General features: G+C 49.6%; 1 protein-coding gene across 6 annotated transcripts in view; it reads right to left on the bottom strand.

Moving 5' to 3' along the window:
* Window positions 1–20,295, bottom strand: part of dysf (dysferlin, limb girdle muscular dystrophy 2B (autosomal recessive)) — a 280,694-nt gene that overhangs the window by 9,237 nt on the left and 251,162 nt on the right. For all 6 annotated transcript variants that reach the window (XM_052038414.1, XM_052038407.1, XM_052038430.1 and 3 more), the window contains 7 exons: window positions 16,686–16,774; window positions 15,803–15,898; window positions 13,575–13,716; window positions 7,711–7,810; window positions 6,790–6,956; window positions 4,833–4,942; window positions 1,479–1,626 (listed from right to left, as the gene is read on the bottom strand). In XM_052038414.1, the coding sequence (XP_051894374.1) occupies window positions 1,479–1,626; window positions 4,833–4,942; window positions 6,790–6,956; window positions 7,711–7,810; window positions 13,575–13,716; window positions 15,803–15,898; window positions 16,686–16,774 (852 nt within the window). The remainder of the gene's footprint in view (window positions 1–1,478; window positions 1,627–4,832; window positions 4,943–6,789; window positions 6,957–7,710; window positions 7,811–13,574; window positions 13,717–15,802; window positions 15,899–16,685; window positions 16,775–20,295) is intronic.

Genomic DNA, 20,295 nt, shown 5'->3' with positions numbered 1-20,295 from the left:
CTAACCCTTCCCTCCCACATAGACACATGAATAATAGAAAAATAGGGGGCTATCTAAGAGTCTCTTAAATGTCCCTAATGTATCTGCCCCACAACCTCTGCCGGCAGTGTGTTCCACACACCCACCACTCTCTGTGTAAAAAAAACTTACCCCTGACATCCCCCTTATACCTTCCTCCAATCACCTTAAAATTATGTCCCCTCGTGTTAGCCATTGTCGCCCTGGGAAAAAGCCTCTGACTGTCCACTCGATCTATGCTTCTTATCATCTTGTACACCTCTATCAAGTCACCTCTCATCCTCCTTCTCTCCAAAGAGAAAAGCCCGAGCTCACTCAACCTATCCTTTTAAGACACGCTCTCCAATCCAGGGAACATCCTGGTAAATCTCCCCTGCACCCTCTCTAAAGCTTCCACATCCTTCCTACAATGAGGTGTCCAGAACTGAACACAATACTCCCAAGTGTGGTCTGACCGGTCTTAATACCAACCCCAAGGGAACTCAACTATACACCCTTCAAGTCATTAAAAAAAACACCCCCTTCCACCACCCCCAATTCTCTCCATTTTCTGTTGCTGGGCCAAGTTTCTACCCCTGCTGCTACTGCCTTCGTACTCCATGGCCTTTGATCTTGAGGAGAAGCATCAACTTCCTCCTGGAACGCCACATTTACCAGAGATCAAGCAGTTCAGTTACAAGGAGAGACTGGAGAGACTAGGTCCCCACCATCCAGGTCATGCCTTATTCTCACAGCCACCCGTCGGGCAGGAGGTACAAAAGCCTGGAGTCCCACACCACCAGATTCAGGAACAGCTGCTTTCCTGCAGCCATCAGGTTCTTGAACTGACCTGCACAACCCTAACCCTACCTCAGCAACGGAACACTACAGACCACCTCTTGCACTACCGTAGACTTGTCCCTTTGTTTGTTTAGCAGTTAGCGTAACACTATTACAGCGCCAGCGACCCAGGTTCAATTCTGGCCGCTGTCTGTAAGGAGTTTGTACGTTCTCCCTGCGTCTGCGTGGGTTTCCTCCGGATGCTCCGGTTTCCTCCCACATTCCAAAGACGTACGGGTTAGGAAGTTGTGGGCGTGCTATGTTGGCGCCGGAAGTGTGGCGACACTTGCGGGCTGCCCCCAGAACACTCTATGCAAAAAGACGCATTTCACTGTGTGTTTCGATGTTCATATGACCAATAAAGACATCTTATCTTTTGCACAGTCTTTTTTTCCACTGTGTGGTACAATTTATATGTTGTCTGTGATACCGCAAGCAAGTTTTTCATTGTACCTGTATCTCACCGTACTTGTGCACATGACAAGAAACTCGACTTGACTTGAGACTCTCCCAATACCTTGACATCTACTCTGACACGTCCCGTGAGGATGTTATATATTTCAGTAAGATCATCCCTCATTTTTCTTTGTCCAGTGTGCCAACGCGGGGGCAGAACTTCCACCAGGCACCTCGCGACTTACCGGGAAGGAGTAGAGGAAGACGATGATGAAGAGAACAAGCACGAAGAGAAGGAGCAGCCCGATTATCAGCCAACGGAACTTCCTCCACACAATGTACCTCACCGTCTTGAAGGGGGAGGTGAACCAGAGGAAGGACGTGTCCGGCCGCCTGCAATACAGGGATGGGAAGGTGGTGAGGGCTTAGAAAGCTTCTCAATGATCAAAGACCCCACCCACCCGGGTCATTCTCTCTTCTCTCCTCTTCTATCGGGTAGAAGATACAGGAGCCTGAGGGAACGTACCACCAGGCTCAAGGACAGCTTCTACCCTACAGTGATAAGACTATTGAACAGTTCCCTTATACAATGAGATGGACTATGTCCTCACGATCTTCCTTGTTGTGACCTTGCACCTTATTGCACTGCACTTTCTCTGTAGCTGTGACACTTTACTCTGTACTGTTATTGTTTTTACCTGTACTACATCAATGCACTCTGTACTAACTCAATGTAACTGCACTGTGTAATGAATTGACCTGTACGATCGGTTTGTAAGACAAGTTTTTCACTGTACCTCGGTACAAGTGACAATAATAAACCAATACCAATACCAACGGACAACGTACTGGTGGGCAATCATTGGAGTGTGTCACCACAGTCAAACATGGTCTGAGGATGTACGCGGTCTTTTTCCCAGGGTTGGGGAATCCAGAACTAGAGGACATAGGTTTAACATAGAACAGTACAGCGCAATACAGGCCCTTCGGCCCACAGTGTTGTGCCGACCTTTAAACCTCGTCTGAGGCTATCTAACCCCTTCCTCCCACATATCCCTCTATTTTAAATTCCTCCATATGCTTATCTAGTAATCTGTTGAATTTGACCACATACATCTTGAAAGATTTAATAGGAACCTGAGGGGAAACTTTTTCACGCAGAGGGTGGTGAGTAGATGGACGAGCTGCCAGAGGAACTGGTTGAGGCAGGTACATTAACAACTTTTAACAGACACTTGGACAGGTACATGGATAGGAAAGGTTTCGAGGGATACAGGTTGGAAATGGGACTAGCTCAGATGATGGGCATCTTGGTTATCATGGACCAGTTGGGCTGAAGGGCCTGTTTCTGTGCTGTATGCCTCTATGATTCTAAAACAAGAAAACGCTGGAAAACTCAGCTGGTCAGGCAGCATCTGTGGAAGGAGAAGCAATTGTTGTTTCAGGTCTGGGACCCTTCATCAGATGAAGGATCTCAGACTGGAAACGTTGATGGTTTCTCTCTCCCCAGAAATGGCCTGACCTGCTGAGATGTTCCAGCATTTTCTGTTTTTTTTAAAAAAATATTTCAGATTTGCAGCATCTGAAATTTTTTTCTTATTTTACATTAACTCCAGCCTGGGTAAAGAGGCAGACTTCCTTCCTTGAAGGACATGAATGAACTAGATGGGTTTTCCAATAACCCAATAGTTTCACAATCACCCTTCTGAAGCAAACTCTTCCAGACTGTAATTACTTCGAGCAGCCGCAGTGGGATTCGAATTCATGTGGGTTTCTGGTGACGAGTCCAGTTACTTAACTGCTGTGCCCAGAAAACCGCTATACCCACAGTGAGAATAACTGCCCCATTTGATGTCTGTTATTGTTTTACCCTGTACTACCTTAATGCACTGTGTAATGAATTGACCTGTACGATCGGTATGCAAGACAAGTTTTTCACTGTACCTCAGTACAAGTGACAATAATAAACCAATACCAAGACCAATAAACAAGATCTTCAACCCACTGAAAACATCGAAGGAGATGGAGAAAGACAAATATCCACCCAGATGACCCACAAGAAATGGGTGTCATAGCACAGAAACAGGCCCTTCAGCCCATCGTCCATTCTGACCCTTTTTTTGCTCATCTACGCTAATCCCATTTACCCGCATTAGGACAGTATCCTTCTGTGCCTTGCCTGATTAAGTGTCTGTCTAAATGCCTCTTAAACGTAGTGATTGTATCTGATTCCACAACCTCCTCTGGCAGCAAATCCCAGATATCACCCACTCCCTGTGTGAAAGACCTTCCCCTCAGATCCCCTTTAAAAATGCTTCCTCTCACCTTAAACCTATGCCCCCTTGTTTTGATATCCCTACCATGGGAATAAGATTTTGTCTATCTATGCCTCTCGTAATTTTATACACTTCTGTCAGGTTACCCCTCAAGCCTCCTTCGCTCCAGAGAAAACAAGCTCAGCCTGTCCAATCTCTCCCCATAATGGAAGTCCTCCAATCCGGGCAACACCCTGGTGAATCTCTCCTGCACTCTCTTCAGTGCTACCACATCCTTCCTGTAGTGTGGCAACAGAGCTGCACACAATACCCCAAGTCAGCTGTGTGCAATTCTGGTCAGCCCATTACAGGAAGGATGTGGAGGTTTGGAGAGGGTGCAGAAGAGGTTCACCAGGATGCTGCCTGGATTAGAGGGCATGAGCTCTCAGGAGAGGTTGGAGAAACTTTGGTTGTTTTCTCTGGAGTATCAGAGGCTGAGGGGAGACCTGATAGAAGTTTATAAAATTATGAGAGGCATAGATAGAGTAGATAGTCAGGTTCTTTCTCCCCAGAGTAGAAATGTCAAATACTAGGGGGCATGTATTTAAGGTGAGAGGGGGAAGTGTGCGGGGCAAGTTTATTTCTTACACAGAGAGTGGTGGGTGCCTGGAACGGGCTGCCAGGGATGGTGTGGTAGTGGTGTTTGAGAGGCTGCTAAATAGGCACAGCAATATCAGTCAGAGACTTCTTCCCAGGGCGACAACGGCTAACACGAGGGGACATAATTTTAAGGTGATTGGAGGAAGATACAAGGGGGATGTCGGAGGTAAGGTTTTTTTTATACAGAGAGTGGTGGGTGTGTGGAACTCACTGCCGGCAGAGGTTGTGAGGGCAGATACATTAGGGACATTTAAGGGACTCTTAGATAGCCACATGAATGATAGAGAAATGGAGGGCTATGTGGGAGGGAAGGGTTCGATAGATATTAGAGCAGGATAAAATGTCAGCAAAACATCGTAGGCTGAAGGGCCTGTACTGTGCTGTAATGTTCCATGTTCTAATATGCAGGGATATGGATCATGTGCAGGCAGAAGAGATTTAGTTTAATTCGGCATCACGTTCAGCACAGACATTGTGGGTTGCGCAGGAACAGGCCATTCAGCCCATGATCATGATGCTAATTTAAACTGCACATCTACCTGCACATGGTCTGTATCCCTCCATTCCCTGCCTGTTCATGTGTCTGTCTACATGTTTCGTAAATGTTGCTGTTGTAATGCTTGTACTAACGGGGTTTGATGTGCAGCCGTGTACCGCTGATGGTTCTTTATGAAAAAGCCTTACTTTGGTTCCTCCAGCTTGGGGTTCATGTTGGGCTCGTCACGACCCTGACCTGCAGGCCGTTCCTCCTTCTCTTCCTCTGTCACGATCTCCAGCGTCATCTCCACTTTACCCTGGGGTAGGGGAGGTAAGTAAAGCAAAGCTGAATGTTAACACCAGAGAACCAAAGGCTGCAACTGAAGGGAAGCAGCTTATGACTTGACTGCACCCTTCATGTCCTCCAACACCCTGGACAGCCAAAGTACCGAGGAAGCTCAATCCCTGCTGTAATGTCAGTCTGTGCACAGCAAGAGCCCATTCAGCCCAGTCCATCACGGGCACAGCCCTCTCCACCCATTCACAGCATCTACAGGAGGCGCTGCCTCAAGAAGGCAGCATCTATCATCAAGGATCCCCCACCATCCGGGCCACGCCATCTTCTCACTGCTACCGTCGGGCAGGAGGTACAGAAGCCTGAAGTCCCACACCACCAGGTTCAGGAACAGCTACTTTCCTACAGCCGTCAGGTTCTTGAACCGACCTGCACAACCCTAACCCTACCTCAGCAACGGGACACTACGTACCACCTCTTCCACTAACGTGGACTTCCCTCTGATTGTGTCTCTTTCTTGCACAGTTAGTTTTCTGCACAGTCCTTTTTCTCCTCTCTCTTCACTGTCTTGTATAATTTATATTCTGTGTGTTGTCTGTACCTACGTGCCTGTGATGCTACTGCAAGTTTTTCATTGTACGTGTACCTCACCGTACTTGTGCACATGACAATAAACTTGATTCACAGTTACATGGCTACACTGGGGTAATCTGGTTTTACTGCGCTAGTTTAGGGGAATGTTGGCCATGATACCGGGGAGGGCCCTCCTGTCAATCTTGTTCTGCACAGTGCCTGAGCAGATAGTTTAACGCTGTGCGGCACTCCCTCGGTACTGCACAGGACTTTCAGCCCTGCAGGCAAGAGACTGGGTCATCGGATTTGTGATTGGGGTATGTGGGAGCAGCTCAGAGCACCAGGGCTGAGCTAAAGATTTAATACAATGCACATTAAAGCCTCCCCTCCCCTCCACAGTCAAGGACCAATCCCCGGCCCCTCTGATTGGCTGCTCCTGGATGACATTATCCAAGACTCCTCAAGTTCCACCCTGGTGACCACACTTTTGTTCACCCATCCCAAAGTCATTTCTTTTCTCACTTCACTTCCAAAAAAATCAGAGGTGCAGGGAGCAGGCCTTTCAGTCCGTTTAGCCTGCCCCTATCCCTCCACTCAAAGAGAGGTTTCCTTCTCCTCATTAGCTAACAGCTGACCCCTCCATCCTTAGACTTGACCCTAAGTTCGGGAGTTCAAGGCAAGATACACAGCTCGGATCAGTGCTACAACAAGATGGCCTCTCAGTCCAAGCTTCAACAAGTTCAGCACCAACTGCACGAACTCCAGCAGATGGGCTCAGGACGTTTAAGGTGCTATATGAAGGCAGGTTGTTTCAGTAACCCAAGGCTATAAGTCAGGTTATTGTGTACCTCTGGGCTATGTGAATAGATTATTGTTGTAACCCTAAGCTACATGAAGGCAGTTTTTTGTTGTAACTCCAGACTTTGTGAAGGCAGGTTGTGGCTGTAGCCCCAGGCTACATAAAGGCAGGTTGTTGTTGTTGTAGCACTGAGCTCTACAAAGGCACGTTGTTGTTGTAACCTCAGCTATGTGAAAACAGATGGTTGTTGTAACCAGGGGCGATATGAAGGCGGGTTGTTGTTGTAACCAGGGGTGATATGAAGGTGGGGTGTTGTTGTAATCCTAGCTATGTGAAGGTGGGTTGTTGTTGTAACCAGGAGCGATATGAAGGTGGGTTGTTGTTGTAACCAGGAGCGATATGAAGGTGGGTTGTTGTTGTAACCCCGGCTACATGAAGACGGGTTGTTGTTGTAACCCTGGGCGCCCGCGAAGGAACGGCAGCAAGGTGAAACTCACGGCGAGGATCTTCTTGCCCTCTGTCTCCGCCATGCAGGGCCACCAGCCCTTGACGGACTTCTGCTCAAACAGGGAGACGAATGTGTTGCTCTCCAGCGTCATCAGGCTGCACTTCTCAGCTGTCTTGGCCGGTTTGGGCATCTGGTTCAGGTCCATTTGCACGGACCCTGCAAACAGAAGAGTTTCGGTCAGGTAACTGACCAATCAAGGCCCCTCTGACGCAACGCTTCACCACATCTCTCAGGGCCTCCCATTGGCTGAATCTGCTCTGTCAGCACCTCCCAAACCCACCACCTCTCCCGCCGAGGACAAAGGCAGCAGGAACAGGGCAACACCAACCCTCCAAATCACACACCATATATTTCCATCATCATTCCTTCATGGTCCAATTGCTCGATGACTCTAATCCCATTTTATTCTCCCCACAGTCCCTTCAACCCCCCTCCCCCCCCCCCAGATTCTACTCCTCACCCACACACTGGGGGCAATTTACAGCGGCCATTTAACCCACCAACCCGTGTGGCTTTGGGATGTGGGAGGAAACCGGAGCCCCTGGGGGGAAACCCGCACATCACAGGGAGAACGTGCGAACTCCACACAGACAGCATGGGACTGAACCCAGTTGACCTGCGAGGCAACAGCACTACCTGCTCCATCGCCATGCTAAATTGCGGTCAAATCCTGAGGTCGAGAGGTTAGAAAAGTCTGCCCTGCTTTTTATCTGCTGCATTTCACGGCTTCTAAGTGAATTTCCTGCTACTGGTGGGGACATTGCTGATGAGATTGAATGTCGTGTATCTGGTGCTATGTGCCTGTGATGCTGCTGCAAGTAAGGTTTTCATTTCACCTGCGCACACATGTACATGTGCACATGACAATAAACTCCACTTTCGACTTTAGCAAGATATTGGAAAGACTCACCCAGATAATCATCAAAGGAAAATTTATCATTGTCCCAGATCTGAATCATAAGCTGCGGCGAGATCTTGACCTCGGTCTTATCCAGACTCCAGAAATGTTCCTGTCGGGAGACACCAAGCAGTTTAGGCTGTTGTTACAGTGCAGCAAAACCTGCAGATCCATCAGCAGCATCAAAAGTGTAGATAAAACAAGGTTTGTGTTGTAGTCACTGAGTTAAAGCAGGATACACCGTCCCATCACACACTCCCGGGGTCAGACACAGGGTGAAGCTCCCTCTACACCGTCCCATCACACACTCCCGGGGTCAGACACAGGGTAAAGCTCCCTCTACACCGTCCCATCATGGACTCCCGGGGTCAGACACAGGGTGAAGCTCCCTCCACACCGTCCCATCACACACTCCCGGGGTCAGACATAGGGTGAAGCTCCCTCTACACCGTCCCATCACACACTCCTGGGGTCAGACACAGAGTGGAGCTGTTCTGATCGAGCTGGGAGAAACCAAAAGAAAACCATTGGATAAAGTTGTCCTGAGACATCGGAGGAGGTGCAGCAGGTCTCCTGAGCACCTTCAGTGAGTGGTTGTTCCAGTGTGGGGGCTTCTTTTGAAGTTTTTCACTGTTTGGACTGTGTTTGTTGGCGGCTGCTAACTGCGCAGTTCCCTCACCGCAGCGACTGGCATTTTGCCAGAAGCTGTTTTACTCCTTCAGTGGGGAGGGAATCATCGTTTGTTTCCCACTAACATCGGAGGAACACCCCTCCCTCCTGCCTCGTTGTGTGTCTCCGTCAGTGTGGGTGTAGGAGTATTATTTGGACGTTTCGACCTTTCGTGGCCAGTGGAGCCCTTCTTGGCGTTGGAAAAAGGCGGCGTGTTGGCCATCAAGTGTGGGGTGTTTCCTACTGCCACACCAACAAAATATGCCTTTCCATTTTGCTGTCTAATTAGAAAAGGCTTATCTGGGGCTGTCAGCGATGTCATCCAGCTTTTCGTGGGGCCCTACAACCTCGAGGCGGCCGGACCGATGGGATCTGCTGACGAGGTAAGACCTGGGGGAGCAGTGAGAAGTTCCATCTAGGAACACCACTAGCTTTCTGTGACTTTACCAGCGGGCACTGCTACCCTGACTTTAGCAGCGTTGATTTGATTGTCCTCACTCTGTTTCGGACTGTAGTGCCACCATGCCGGATCGGTCACCTGGGAATAGTGGATTTCTGAGGGACTATGCAAAGGCAGCTGCCTCTACCCCCTCAGACAGCACCCTGTTTTGGACGGTGGAGCTTGAACGCGGGGTGCAATGCATTTTGCCCCTGGACTAACCCTAGAAATGTCTTCGGAAGCCATGGAGGACTTGGTTGGTGTCGGTGGCATGCAGGCCTCTGAAAAGGAGTTCGGAAAGACGGTGTTTTACCTGCAGACTGACAAACTGGTGCATCGGGCCCTCAGCAGGGGGCTCACGTTGGACAAGACTTTCCTGCAGCTGGAGCTGGTGGCCGCTCCCACACAGCGGATTGTCCTCGGACACGCCGAGCCCTTCATTCCCAATGAGGCCCTCCTTCCCCATTTTGCCCTCTTGGGACAAGTAAGGTCCGAGATCACCACCATACGGCACAAATTCAAGAGTCACACCCTCCACAACGTTATTTCTTTCTGGCGCCAGCTGTCTATGCAGTTGGCCTGGGAGGAGGACATTGAGGGTCGATTTACTGTGTGGTACAAAGGGGGAAACTACCAGGTGTACTGGAGTTCTGAGCACCCGCGGTGACATGCGTGGGGGGAAGTGGGGCATTCTCGGAGGGATTGTCCCAACTCGCAGCCCAAAGTTTCCACCTCTGGCACAACTGTCCTCCCTCCCCATAGATCTGGTGGGAGAACCTGAGATCGCATGTAGCACGGGCTTGGGGAGGGACAGAGAGGAGCCGACGCAGAACAGGAAGGTGCAGAAAAAGACCAAGCACCCCAGGAAGCGAACCCCCAGGGACGCAGAGTTCACGCCTACCCCTGCGCCTGGTACCGGGGATCCCACTTGCCCTGAAGGTCAGAGGGGGTCTGTGGGGAGTGGGTGGACGGGGTGATGGAAATCAGGACTGCCGGAGAACTAGTGTTCCCTACATCGGTGTGTTCCTCTGGCCTGAAGAGGAGGACTCTTTCTCCTGGTGGGGTGGAGGGCGCAGATGTGCGGGAGTCATCGGAGGAGGCGGGACCCAACGTGAAGGTTAGCCCCCAGCCTGAATTCCCAGCTGCGGCCTCGTGCCCTGGTGATACCCCCGTGGTGAGTGGGGTAGGGGACAGCCCCAGTGATATTGTGCAGGAGGACGTCTCCACTGCCGGTGGTGGTGTTGCCCCGAGCATGGCGGCTGAGACAGCCCTGGAACCCCCCACTCAGGACATAGTGGTTAGCGCCTCTTTAGGGGTGGGAATAAGTGGAGAGAGTGGTGTGGCAGAGACCAGCCCGTCCCCCTCTCAGGATCTGGCTCCAGGTGGACCCCTAGCACTCAAGTCATTGGGGTCCTCCTCGAGCCTGGCTCCTGAGGCAAGGGATGTCCCCATCGTCCCGACATTATTGAACCTTGGTTCCCTGGATATTTTGGGGGATAGCCCCTCTGTGGCTGTCCCTGGCGATAGGACTGAGGCGGAGGTGGAGTCGGCAGGTGGGGCTGAGGACCCCGCTGCACAGCATGGGACAGGTGAGCTGGTGTGTGCTGGTTCACACAGGGAGGACACTGGGGACAGTGTATAGTGAGGGGTGGAAGGATATTCTTTTGATAGGGAGACAAAGGATATTGTCCTGATAGGTCCCCATCAATATCTGTAGAGGGGATGCAGGAGTTTATTATGACCTCTGAGGGTGCAAAGCATTAGCCTAGATTAGCCTTCCTACATTGGGATAGCGTGCAAAGGCTGGTAAGGTCACTGTGTGTTGCCCTCTGACGGAAGGGGAAGGCTGTGACCGGGAATAATAGGTGCCAGCTTAAGACCTTCCTGGATGACCTGGTGAGGGACATCAGGGCAAGTAGTGGCCTCACTAGAGGCTCACCAGGTGGCTCTGGCATCACTCAAGCCCACAGGGCAAAGAGCGACCCCGCTCTTTCTGGGGGTTGCAGGGTGGAGAGCGGTTCCACTCTCACTGGGAAGGGTAAGGTGCTGAGGCCTAGTGTGCTCCTGACACGAGACACACCATAGCTAGCCTTAATGTGAATGGCAACAGGGGTTCTCTCCGGAGGTTCAATAACCTCTCAGTCCTCAGGGAAGGGAGATATGTGGTGAGTCTCCTGCAGGAAACCCACACCATCCCAGGAGATAAGTCCACCTGGCTCCTGGAGTGGCAGGGAGGGGTGAGGTCACAGATCTAAATGTTGCATGATTTGGACCGTGGCTCACCCTTCTTTGACTCGTTGAAGATGCAGCGGGGACTGGCTGCCGACGGCTCCTCCGCCACAGATCCTGAGAGGATCAATAGAGAGTCTGCTCCTTTTACAGGGCCTTGTTCTCGCCAGACCCATCCAGTGCGGATGCTTGCGGTGTGGATTGGGAGGGTTTGCCGACGGTCGGGCCGGAGGAAGCGGAGTGGCTGGACGCTCCCCTGACTCGGGCTGAGCTGTCTGCGGCCCTTCAGTAGCTCCGGAGGGGCAAGTCCCCTGGCTTAGACTGCTTGACCATCAAGTTCCTTCAAGCTTTCTGGGATGTCTTGGGGGATGTCCTTGTCCTGGGGGAGAGCTGTCGTGGTCCCGTTGCCCAAGAAGGATGACCTCTGCCTGCTGAAGAACTGGCGGCCGGTCTCTCTTTTGTGCATGGACGACAAGATCTTCGCCCAGTCAATAGCCAACCATCTCGGCTCTATGCTGCGATGGATAATACATCCCGAGCAGTCCTACATGGTCCCAGTCCGGTCCATTCAGGACAATGTCCACCTGGTCTGTGACCTGATCCACCTGCTCCAGGAGACTGGGTCCCTGGCAGCGTTTCTCTCCCTTGACCAGCAGAAGGTGTTTGACACGTAGATCATAGATGCTGGCGGGCACTCTGCAGGCGTTTGGGCTCGGACCGCACTTTGTGGCCCGGGTCCGGCTCTTATACTCTGCCGCAGAGTGCCTGGTCAAGGCCAATGGATCGTTGACGGCACCCATTCCCTTTCGGAGAGGAGTATGTCAGAGATGCCCCATGTCCAGCCAGTTGTACACCATCTGTGTTGAACCATACCTCCTTTGGAGGAAGTTGACTGGTCTGGTTCTGTGTGAGCCGGACATGGAGGTCGTTCTTTTGGCCTACACTGATGACGTACTCCTTATGGTGACAGACCCCATTGACCTGCAGAGGATACAGGAGTGCCAGGAGGTTTTCTCAGCAGCGTCCTCTGCCAGGATCAACTGGGTGAAATGTTCAGGACTCTTAGTGGGTCAGTGACAGGTGGACTCCCTGCCGGAAGAGATGACTCCGTTTCCGTGGAGTACCACACATCTCCTCTACCTGGGAGTCTACCTGAATCCTTCTGGGGACCTGGCTGGCAAACTGGCAGGACCTGGAGACAAAAATCATAGCCTAGCTGGGGCACTGGTCAGGTCTCCTCAGGGTGCTTTCCTATCGAGGCAGGGTGGTGGTCATAAACCAACTGGTGGCCTCCATGTTGTGGTACCAGATGGTCACCTTGACCCCACCCACTGCCTTTGCCATGAGAATGCAGGGAAAGTTAGTGGACTTCTTCCCAGGCAATAGGAAACACTGGGTCTCTGCAGCAGTCCTGAGTCTCCTGATGGGGGATGGCCGACAGTCACTGGTACATCAAGGTAGTACAAAGGAAAAACGATAGCAGAATGCAAAATATAGTGTTGCAGTTAAAGTGAAAGTGCAGTGCAGGCAGACAATAATGTGCAAGGGCCACGATGAGGTAGATTGGGAGATCAAAAGTTTGTGTTTATCATACAAGCGGTCCATTCAAGAGTCTAATAACAGCGGGATAGTCTTATAGCAGTGGGATAGAAGCTGTCCTTGAGCCTGGTGGTGTTTGTTTTCAAGCTTTTGTATCTTCTGCCCAATGGGAGGGGGGAGAAGAGAGAACGTCCGGGGTGGGTGGGGCCTTTGATTATGTTGGCCGTTTTCCTGAGGTAGTGAGAAGTGCAGACAGAGTCCATTGAGGGGAGGCTGGTTCTTGCGATAGACATTGTCCCGTCACTCACTCTCAGGGCAGGGACAGTATGGGTTAGACACAGAGTGATCTTCCTCTACACTTTTCCCGTCACACACTCCCAGGGCACGAGTCCTTTAAGAGCCAATATAGCATGAATATCTTCTCATAAACCCGTGTTTGGTTTGTGGAAGGACTTGAAGGTGTTTGGCGAGGACAGTATGCATGGAAATGCTGCTGTCTCTGTGTGATGTTGGTGGAAGGCCCCACCCACCCAGGACATTCTCCCTTCTCTCCTCTTCCATCGGGTAGAAGATACGGGAGCCTGAGGGCACGTACCACCAGACTTAAGGACAGCTTCTACCCCACTGTGATAAGACTATTGAACAGTTCCCTTATACAATGAGATGGACTCTGACCTCACGATCTGCCTTGTTGTGACCTTGCACCTTATTGCACTGCACTTTCTCTGTAGCTGTGACACTTTACTCTGTACCGTTATTGTTTTTACCTGTACTACATCAATGCACTCTGTACTGACTCAATGCAACTGCACTGTGTAATGAACTGACCTGTACGATCGGTATGCAAGACAAGTTTTTCACTGTACCTTGGTACAAGTGACAATAATGAACCAATACCAAGGTGGGGATGCTTGAGCTGTTCCGAACCCTGGCCCCCACCCTCCTGCCCGCACCCTGCCCCCCCCTTCCGCCCACACCCGCTGTCCCCGCCCTCACTAACCTTTTTGGCAATGGAACAGACTTGCTCGGTGGGCAGGTAATCGAACGGGAAGACGAATCTCCAGTTGAAGTTCCCTTCTCCTCCCATCGACCGGTAGTGCACATCCGTCTTCTGCTTGAGACCTTCGTAGCCCAGAAGCCACCTGCAGTGGGAGGGAGAGCCAGAGTCAAGGGCCATCCACCAGGACCATTGACCATCCTGTTATACAGTATTCCACAAAATTCCTGACACCTGCCAGGATTTGCAACCTTCTATGCTTAAACATAAAGACAGACAGTACAGAAACAGGCCCTTCAGCCCACCATATCCATGTTGACTATCAAGTACCAATCTATACTAATATTTGCTCTGTAACCTTCTCTGCCTTGGCAATTCAAGTGCTCGTCAAGATACTTCTTTAATGTTGTGAGAGTCTCTGCCTCCAGCACCCCCTCAGGCAGTGTGTTCCAGATTCCAACCACCCTCTGGGCGAAAATGTTCTTCCTCAAATCTCCTCCAAATGTCCCCGATGACCCCCACCACAGAAAGCATCCGATCCGGAGGTGTCACAGCTTGGTATGGCAACTGCTCTGCCCAAAACTGCAAGAAACTGCAGAGAGTTGTGGACACAGCCCAGTGCATCACGGAAACCTAGCTCTGGAATCTCCCCCTAGGAGAAACATCCCCTCAGCATCCATCTTGTCAAGCCCCTTGAGATTATAGAACAGTACGACACAGGGCAGGCCCTTCGGCCCATGATGTGGTGCTGAACTAATTAAATTGATCCCACACATTGCCCATCTCCCTCCTTTCTCTGCACATTCATGTGCCTGTCTAACAGTCTCTTAAACACCATTGTGCTACCTTCCACCACAACCCCTGGCAGTGCGTCTCAGGGCCCCACCACTCTCTGTGACAAAAAACCTGCTCCGCACACGTCCTTTCTACCTTTCCCCCTCACCTTAAATACATGCCCTCTAGTACTTGATATTTCAATCCTGGGAAAAAGATACTGGCTGTCTATCTCTGCCTCACATAATTTTATAAACTTCTATCAAATCGCCCCTCAGCCTCTCCCACTCTCAAGAAAACAGCCCCAGTTTGTCCAACCTCTCCTCATAGCACATGTCCTCCAAACCAGGCAGCATCCTGGTAAATCTCCTCTGCACCTTCTCCCAAGCCTCCACATCCTTCCTATAATGAGGCGACCAGAACTGAACGCAATACTGTAACTGTGGCCTAACCAAAGTTTTATAAAGCTGTAACATAACTTCCTGGCTCAGTGCCTTGACTAATGAAGGCAAGCAGGCCACATGCCTTCTTTACCATCTTATTAACCTTTGTGGACACTTTTAGGGAGCCACATACCTGGATCCCAAGATCCCTCTGTTCATCAACGCTGTTAAGGATCCTGCCATTAACTGTGTACTCTCCCTTTATGTTGGATCTACCAAAGTGCTGCACCTCACACTTGCCCAATTAAACTCCATCTGCCACTTCTCCGCCCATATCTCCAACTGATCTATACCCTGCTGTATCCTTCGGCAATCTTCTATGCAATCCACAATGCCACTAATCTCTGTGTCGTCTGCAAACTTACTCACCCACCTTACCACATCTTTATCAAATTCATTTAAATGACAAGCAACAGACGTCCCTGCAGAATACCATTGGTCACAGACCTTCAGCCACCACTACCCTCTTTCTTCTATGGGCAATTAGATCTAAACGGCCAAGTCACTGTGGATCCCATGCATCCTAATTTCCTGGGTGAGCCTCCCATGTGGGACCTTGTTGAATACCTTCCTAACATCCATGTAAATGACATCCGCTGCTCTATGTTCATCAATCACCTTTGTCACCTACTTTAACAAGATCACCTCTCTTTAAAGTCTAACAGGACTAAACTACATAGAGGAAGGACGTTCCCAATGGCTGGAGCGACCAGATCCAAGGGAGTATGAGCCCCTTCTCCCTCCTCTTTGGGTAAAGGAATTGCACCTCAATTGGACTTATGGTCATGGTCTTATTTTTATAAGATCCAGTTTCAGACTTTGTGTAAAGGGGGACATTTTTTTCTCCTGCTTCCCTGAAAGGTTTTGCAGATTCGGAAGATGGACCTGCTCAGGAAATGGAAAAGAGCAAAGGGACACAGTGATAGGGTAGGAGGACTGTGGAGTCAGTGTACTTCTCTGGAACGCTTCGTGAACACAGATCCAATAAAGGACTCCATACAAAAACGCACTGACCCTTTCACGTATATGTCACTCATCTTCTCGCCCGTGATGCTGACGTCGTCCAAGATCACATCATAGGTGTTCCAAATAATGCAGCGCAGGTAGAACCTGGAACAGACAGAGCAGCTCGAGGAGATGGGTTCCAATGGTGGAATAAGAACTTCCCAATCCCATAAATACTGACAAAGAAACTTAACCTTATATTCCACCAGATGTACAGGCAGGGAAGGGAAGCTGCTCTCCCAGAGAGGATTTTGATTAATTTTCCACTTAGCCAACTAGCAGTCATTTAATTGGTTTGCAGGTATCTGACTGCTTGCAAACTGCAAATTCCAGGACGATAGAACCACTCGCATTTCATGCATTGCACAGTTTTAATGGATGCACCAGAGCCCATAGGATTGAGTAAAGCTCCCTCTACACCATCCCATCACACACTCCCGGGGTCAGACACAGAGTGAAGTTCCCTCTACACTGTCCCATCACACACTCCCAGGGTCAGACACAGAGTGAAGCTCCCCCCACGCCATCCCATCACACACTCGCAGGGCAGGCAGTTACAGGTCAATTGCAGTTATGTACATTAACCAAACAGTTAATGTTTTGTGGAACCTCTTGCAGGAACCCTTTCCTCCAAACGTAACAACACAGAAGGCTGTGATAGAGTAGAAGGATTGTGGTTAAAATCCCACAATGCATGGGGTTAGACTTACACTGGAAATGGGGCAGGTCATTGACTCACAGAACGTGTGTGTCTGTTAGATCTCCCTGGGCTACACAACCAGATTTAATCTCCTTTGCTCCAGATCCCTCTACAGCCATGCCCAGCAGAAATCATCCATGCCGGCCTTGAGTCTGACGTCCAGTAATGGTGGTAAAGGAGGAAGAGTCTTACCTCTTGGCTTTGCGGGGAGCTATGTTGAACGGGGGTCCCGGGGGTCCGAGTGACTTTGGGAAGATGTCCACCCAAAGCTGGAGCTTACCCTAGAGAGCGAGAAAGGAAGCAAATACACCATGGAAAGAATGTGATGCAGAGTTGATTGAACTAAAGCTAAATAGGATGAGTGTGGATATATAGAATAGACAGCATGGGCAGGGTGGGCCGAAGGGCCTGTTTCTATTCTGTACAATTCTATGACAATGGACAGACACAGTGAACGGAAGAGCTCAGGGCAGTGTTGTAGAGCTGAGAGACCTTGAGGTACTCGTACATGATTCTCTGAAAGGGGCAACACAGGTAGACAGAGTGCTGAAGATGGCATTTGGTACGCTGGCCTTCAGCAGTCAGGGCATTGAGTGCAAGAGCTAGGAGTTCACATTAAGCTGTACAAGATGTTGGTGAGACCGCACTTGGAGTGTTGCGTGCAGTTCTGGTTGCCATACTACAGGAAGGGTGTGATTAAGCTGGACAGGGTGCTGAAAAGATTTCACACAGAGGGTGGTGGGTATATGGAACGAGCTTCCAGAGGAAGTGTCATTTAAGAAGCACTTGGACAGGTACATGGACTAGCGGGGCTTGGAGGGACATGGGCGGAACGCAGGAAATTGGGATTAGCTGGGTGGTCACCATGGTCGGCATGGACTGGTTGGGCTGAAGGTCCTGTATCTGTGCTGTGTTGCTCTATGACTCTGACTCGAGATGGTTTTAGCCAGGACTGGACAGCTTGATGAATAAGATGAGACTGGGTAGATTTATAAAATCATGAGGGGCATAGATAAGGTGAATGACCACAGTCTTTTTCCCAGGATCGGGAGTCTGAACCTAGAGGGCACAGGTTTAAGGTGAGGGGAAAGATTTAAAGGGGACCTGAGGCATAACTTCTTCACACAGAGGGTGGTGGGGATATGGAACGAGCTGCCAGAGGAAGTGGTAGAGGTGGGTACAGATACAACAGTTAAAAGTCATTTGGACAGGTACACGGATAGGAAAGGTTTAGATCATAAGACATAGGAGCAGAACTAGGCCATTCGGCCCATCGAGTTTGCTCTGCCATTCGATCATGGCTGATTTGTTTTTCAAAGGATTAGCACCAAACGTTGAGAAGGATATGGGCCAGACCTCGGTGGGCATGGGCGAGTTGAGCCGAAGGGCCTGTTCCTGTGCTGTACAACTCCACGAACCCATGACTGAATGAGGTGCAGATGCTGCGTGGAGGTGGGGAAGGTGACCATTTCAGTGAACGAAACACACAGTGACCCAAGTTTCAAAAGCAAAGGCACGGGGCCTCAAGTTCACTGTGAGCGTCACATGTACAGTGGCATGCAAAAGTTTGGGCACCCCTCATCAAAATTTCTGTTACTGTGAAGAGCTAAGCGAGTAAAAGATGACCTGATTTCCAAAAGGCATAAATTTAAAGATGACACATTTCTTTAATATTTTAAGCAAGATTACTTTTTATTTACATCGTTTACAGTTTCAAAATAACAAAAAAGGAAACCTTTTTGTGTCCAAACTTTTGCTTCGGGCTCTTTTCCTTTTTTGTTATTTTGAAACTGTAAAAGATGGAAATAAAAAAGTAATCTTGCTTAAAATATTAAAGAAATGTGTCATCTTTAACTTTATGCCTTTTGGAAATCAGGTCATCTTTTACTCACTTAGCTATTCACAATAACAGAAATTTTGACTGAGGGTGCCCAAACTTTTGCATGTATGTTTGTGAGTGTGCATTGTACTTTGACTGTGGTCAATACATCCAGAATTCCAAAGTGAATTAGAGTGTACCAACACGGCACTCAACCAAAGATGACTTCCAGTCCCAGGAACGTTGGTTAACCAGGATAAAACTCCGGTTCAGGCTCAGTTGAGGCACACATCCAGTTTTGGGCACCACTCCTCAGGAAGGACGTGATGATTCTGGGAAGGATGCAGTGAGCTTAAACAGAACGATTCCCAGGAATAATGGCTAACACACTGACAGAAACCGGGGCTGTGCTCCTTATAGCATGGATATCACTCCACGCTCTCTACCGGTGAAGATTGGAATGCTGAAGAATGGGAAATTGTCCATTTTAACAGAGAGAAAAAAAAGAAAGCACATTATCTAACTGGTGAGAGATTGAGGAGCTCTGAGGTACAGAGGAATCTGATGTCCTGGTGATAATTTGGAAAAAGCTAGAATATGGATGCAGAAAATAATGAGGAAAGCTAACAAAATGTTATCATTATTGTGAAGGGAACTGAGCACAATAAGGTTATGCATCAGTCTTCATGTTAATACAGGGCATTGACATAAAACAGTACAGCACAGGAACAGGCCCTTTGCCCACAGTGTCTGTGCCGAACATGATGCCAATCCAAACTACTCCCATCTGCCTGAACCTGATCCATATCCCTCCACACCTGCATATTCATGTGACTGTTTAACAGCCTCTTAAACATCACAATTGTATCTTCTTCCACCCCCACCCCTGGCAGCACATTCCAGGCACCCACCACTCTCTGTGTGAAAAACTTGCCCCGCACATCTCCTTTAAACTTTCCCCCTCTCACCTCAAATGAACGCCCTCTAGCATTTGACTTTTCCACCCTGGGGAAAAAGACTCTCTTTATCCTATCTCTGCCTTTCATCATTTTATAAACCTCTATCAGGTCTCCCCTCAGCCTCCGATGCTCCAGAGAAAACAATCCAAGTTTGTCCAACTGCTCAAGCAGCATCCTGGTCAACCTGTTCCGCACCCTCTCCGAAGCCTCCACATCCTTCCTGTAATGGGGTGACCAGAACTGCACGCAATACTCCGAGTAAGCCCTAACCAAAGTTTTATACAGGTTCAACGTAAACTCTGCTTCCACTGCCTCTTCCTCAAAAGGCAGTGGAAGTAGAGTCTACAAACATTTTTTTGGAGGCGTTGAATAAGCAAGGGGGCATTGATGAGAGAACATCTGGAGTAGAACATAGAACAGTACAGTATGGGCCCTTTGGCCCACGACGTTGTGCCGACCTATCTGAACCTTATCCCCATTCTATCTGTCCCCCTCTCTACTTCACCTCCCATAACCCTCTTTTGTCCATATGCCTATCTAATAGTTTCATACATGTCCCTATTGTATCAGCCCCTACCTCCACCCCCAGCAGTGCGTTCCAGGCACCCACCACTCTCTGTATTAACATCCTACCTCTGACATCTCCCCTGGATTTTCCTCCACCCACCTTAAATGGGTGACCTCTGGTATTGGCCATTGCCGCCCTGGGGCAAAGGTGCTGGCTGTCCACTCTGTCTATGCCCCTCATAATCTTGTACACCTCTATCAAGTCGCCTCTCATCCTGTGTCGCTCCAAAGAGAAAATCCCTAGCTCACTCAACCTTTCCTCGTTCTCCAATCCAGCCAGCACCCTCTCCAACGCCTCCACATCCTTCCTATAATGTGGTGACCAGAACTGAACACAACATTCCAAGTGTGGATTATGAGGAGAGACTAAGGGAGCTAGGGCTTTACTCTTTGGAGAGAAGGAGGATGAGGGGAGACATGATAGAGGTGTACAAAATATTAAGAGGAATAGATAGAG

The sequence above is a fragment of the Pristis pectinata genome, chromosome 2 (assembly GCF_009764475.1).
Source record: "Pristis pectinata isolate sPriPec2 chromosome 2, sPriPec2.1.pri, whole genome shotgun sequence".
In the NCBI taxonomy this organism is placed as follows: domain Eukaryota; kingdom Metazoa; phylum Chordata; class Chondrichthyes; order Rhinopristiformes; family Pristidae; genus Pristis; species Pristis pectinata.
This window is presented reverse-complemented; position numbering and strand designations above follow the sequence as displayed.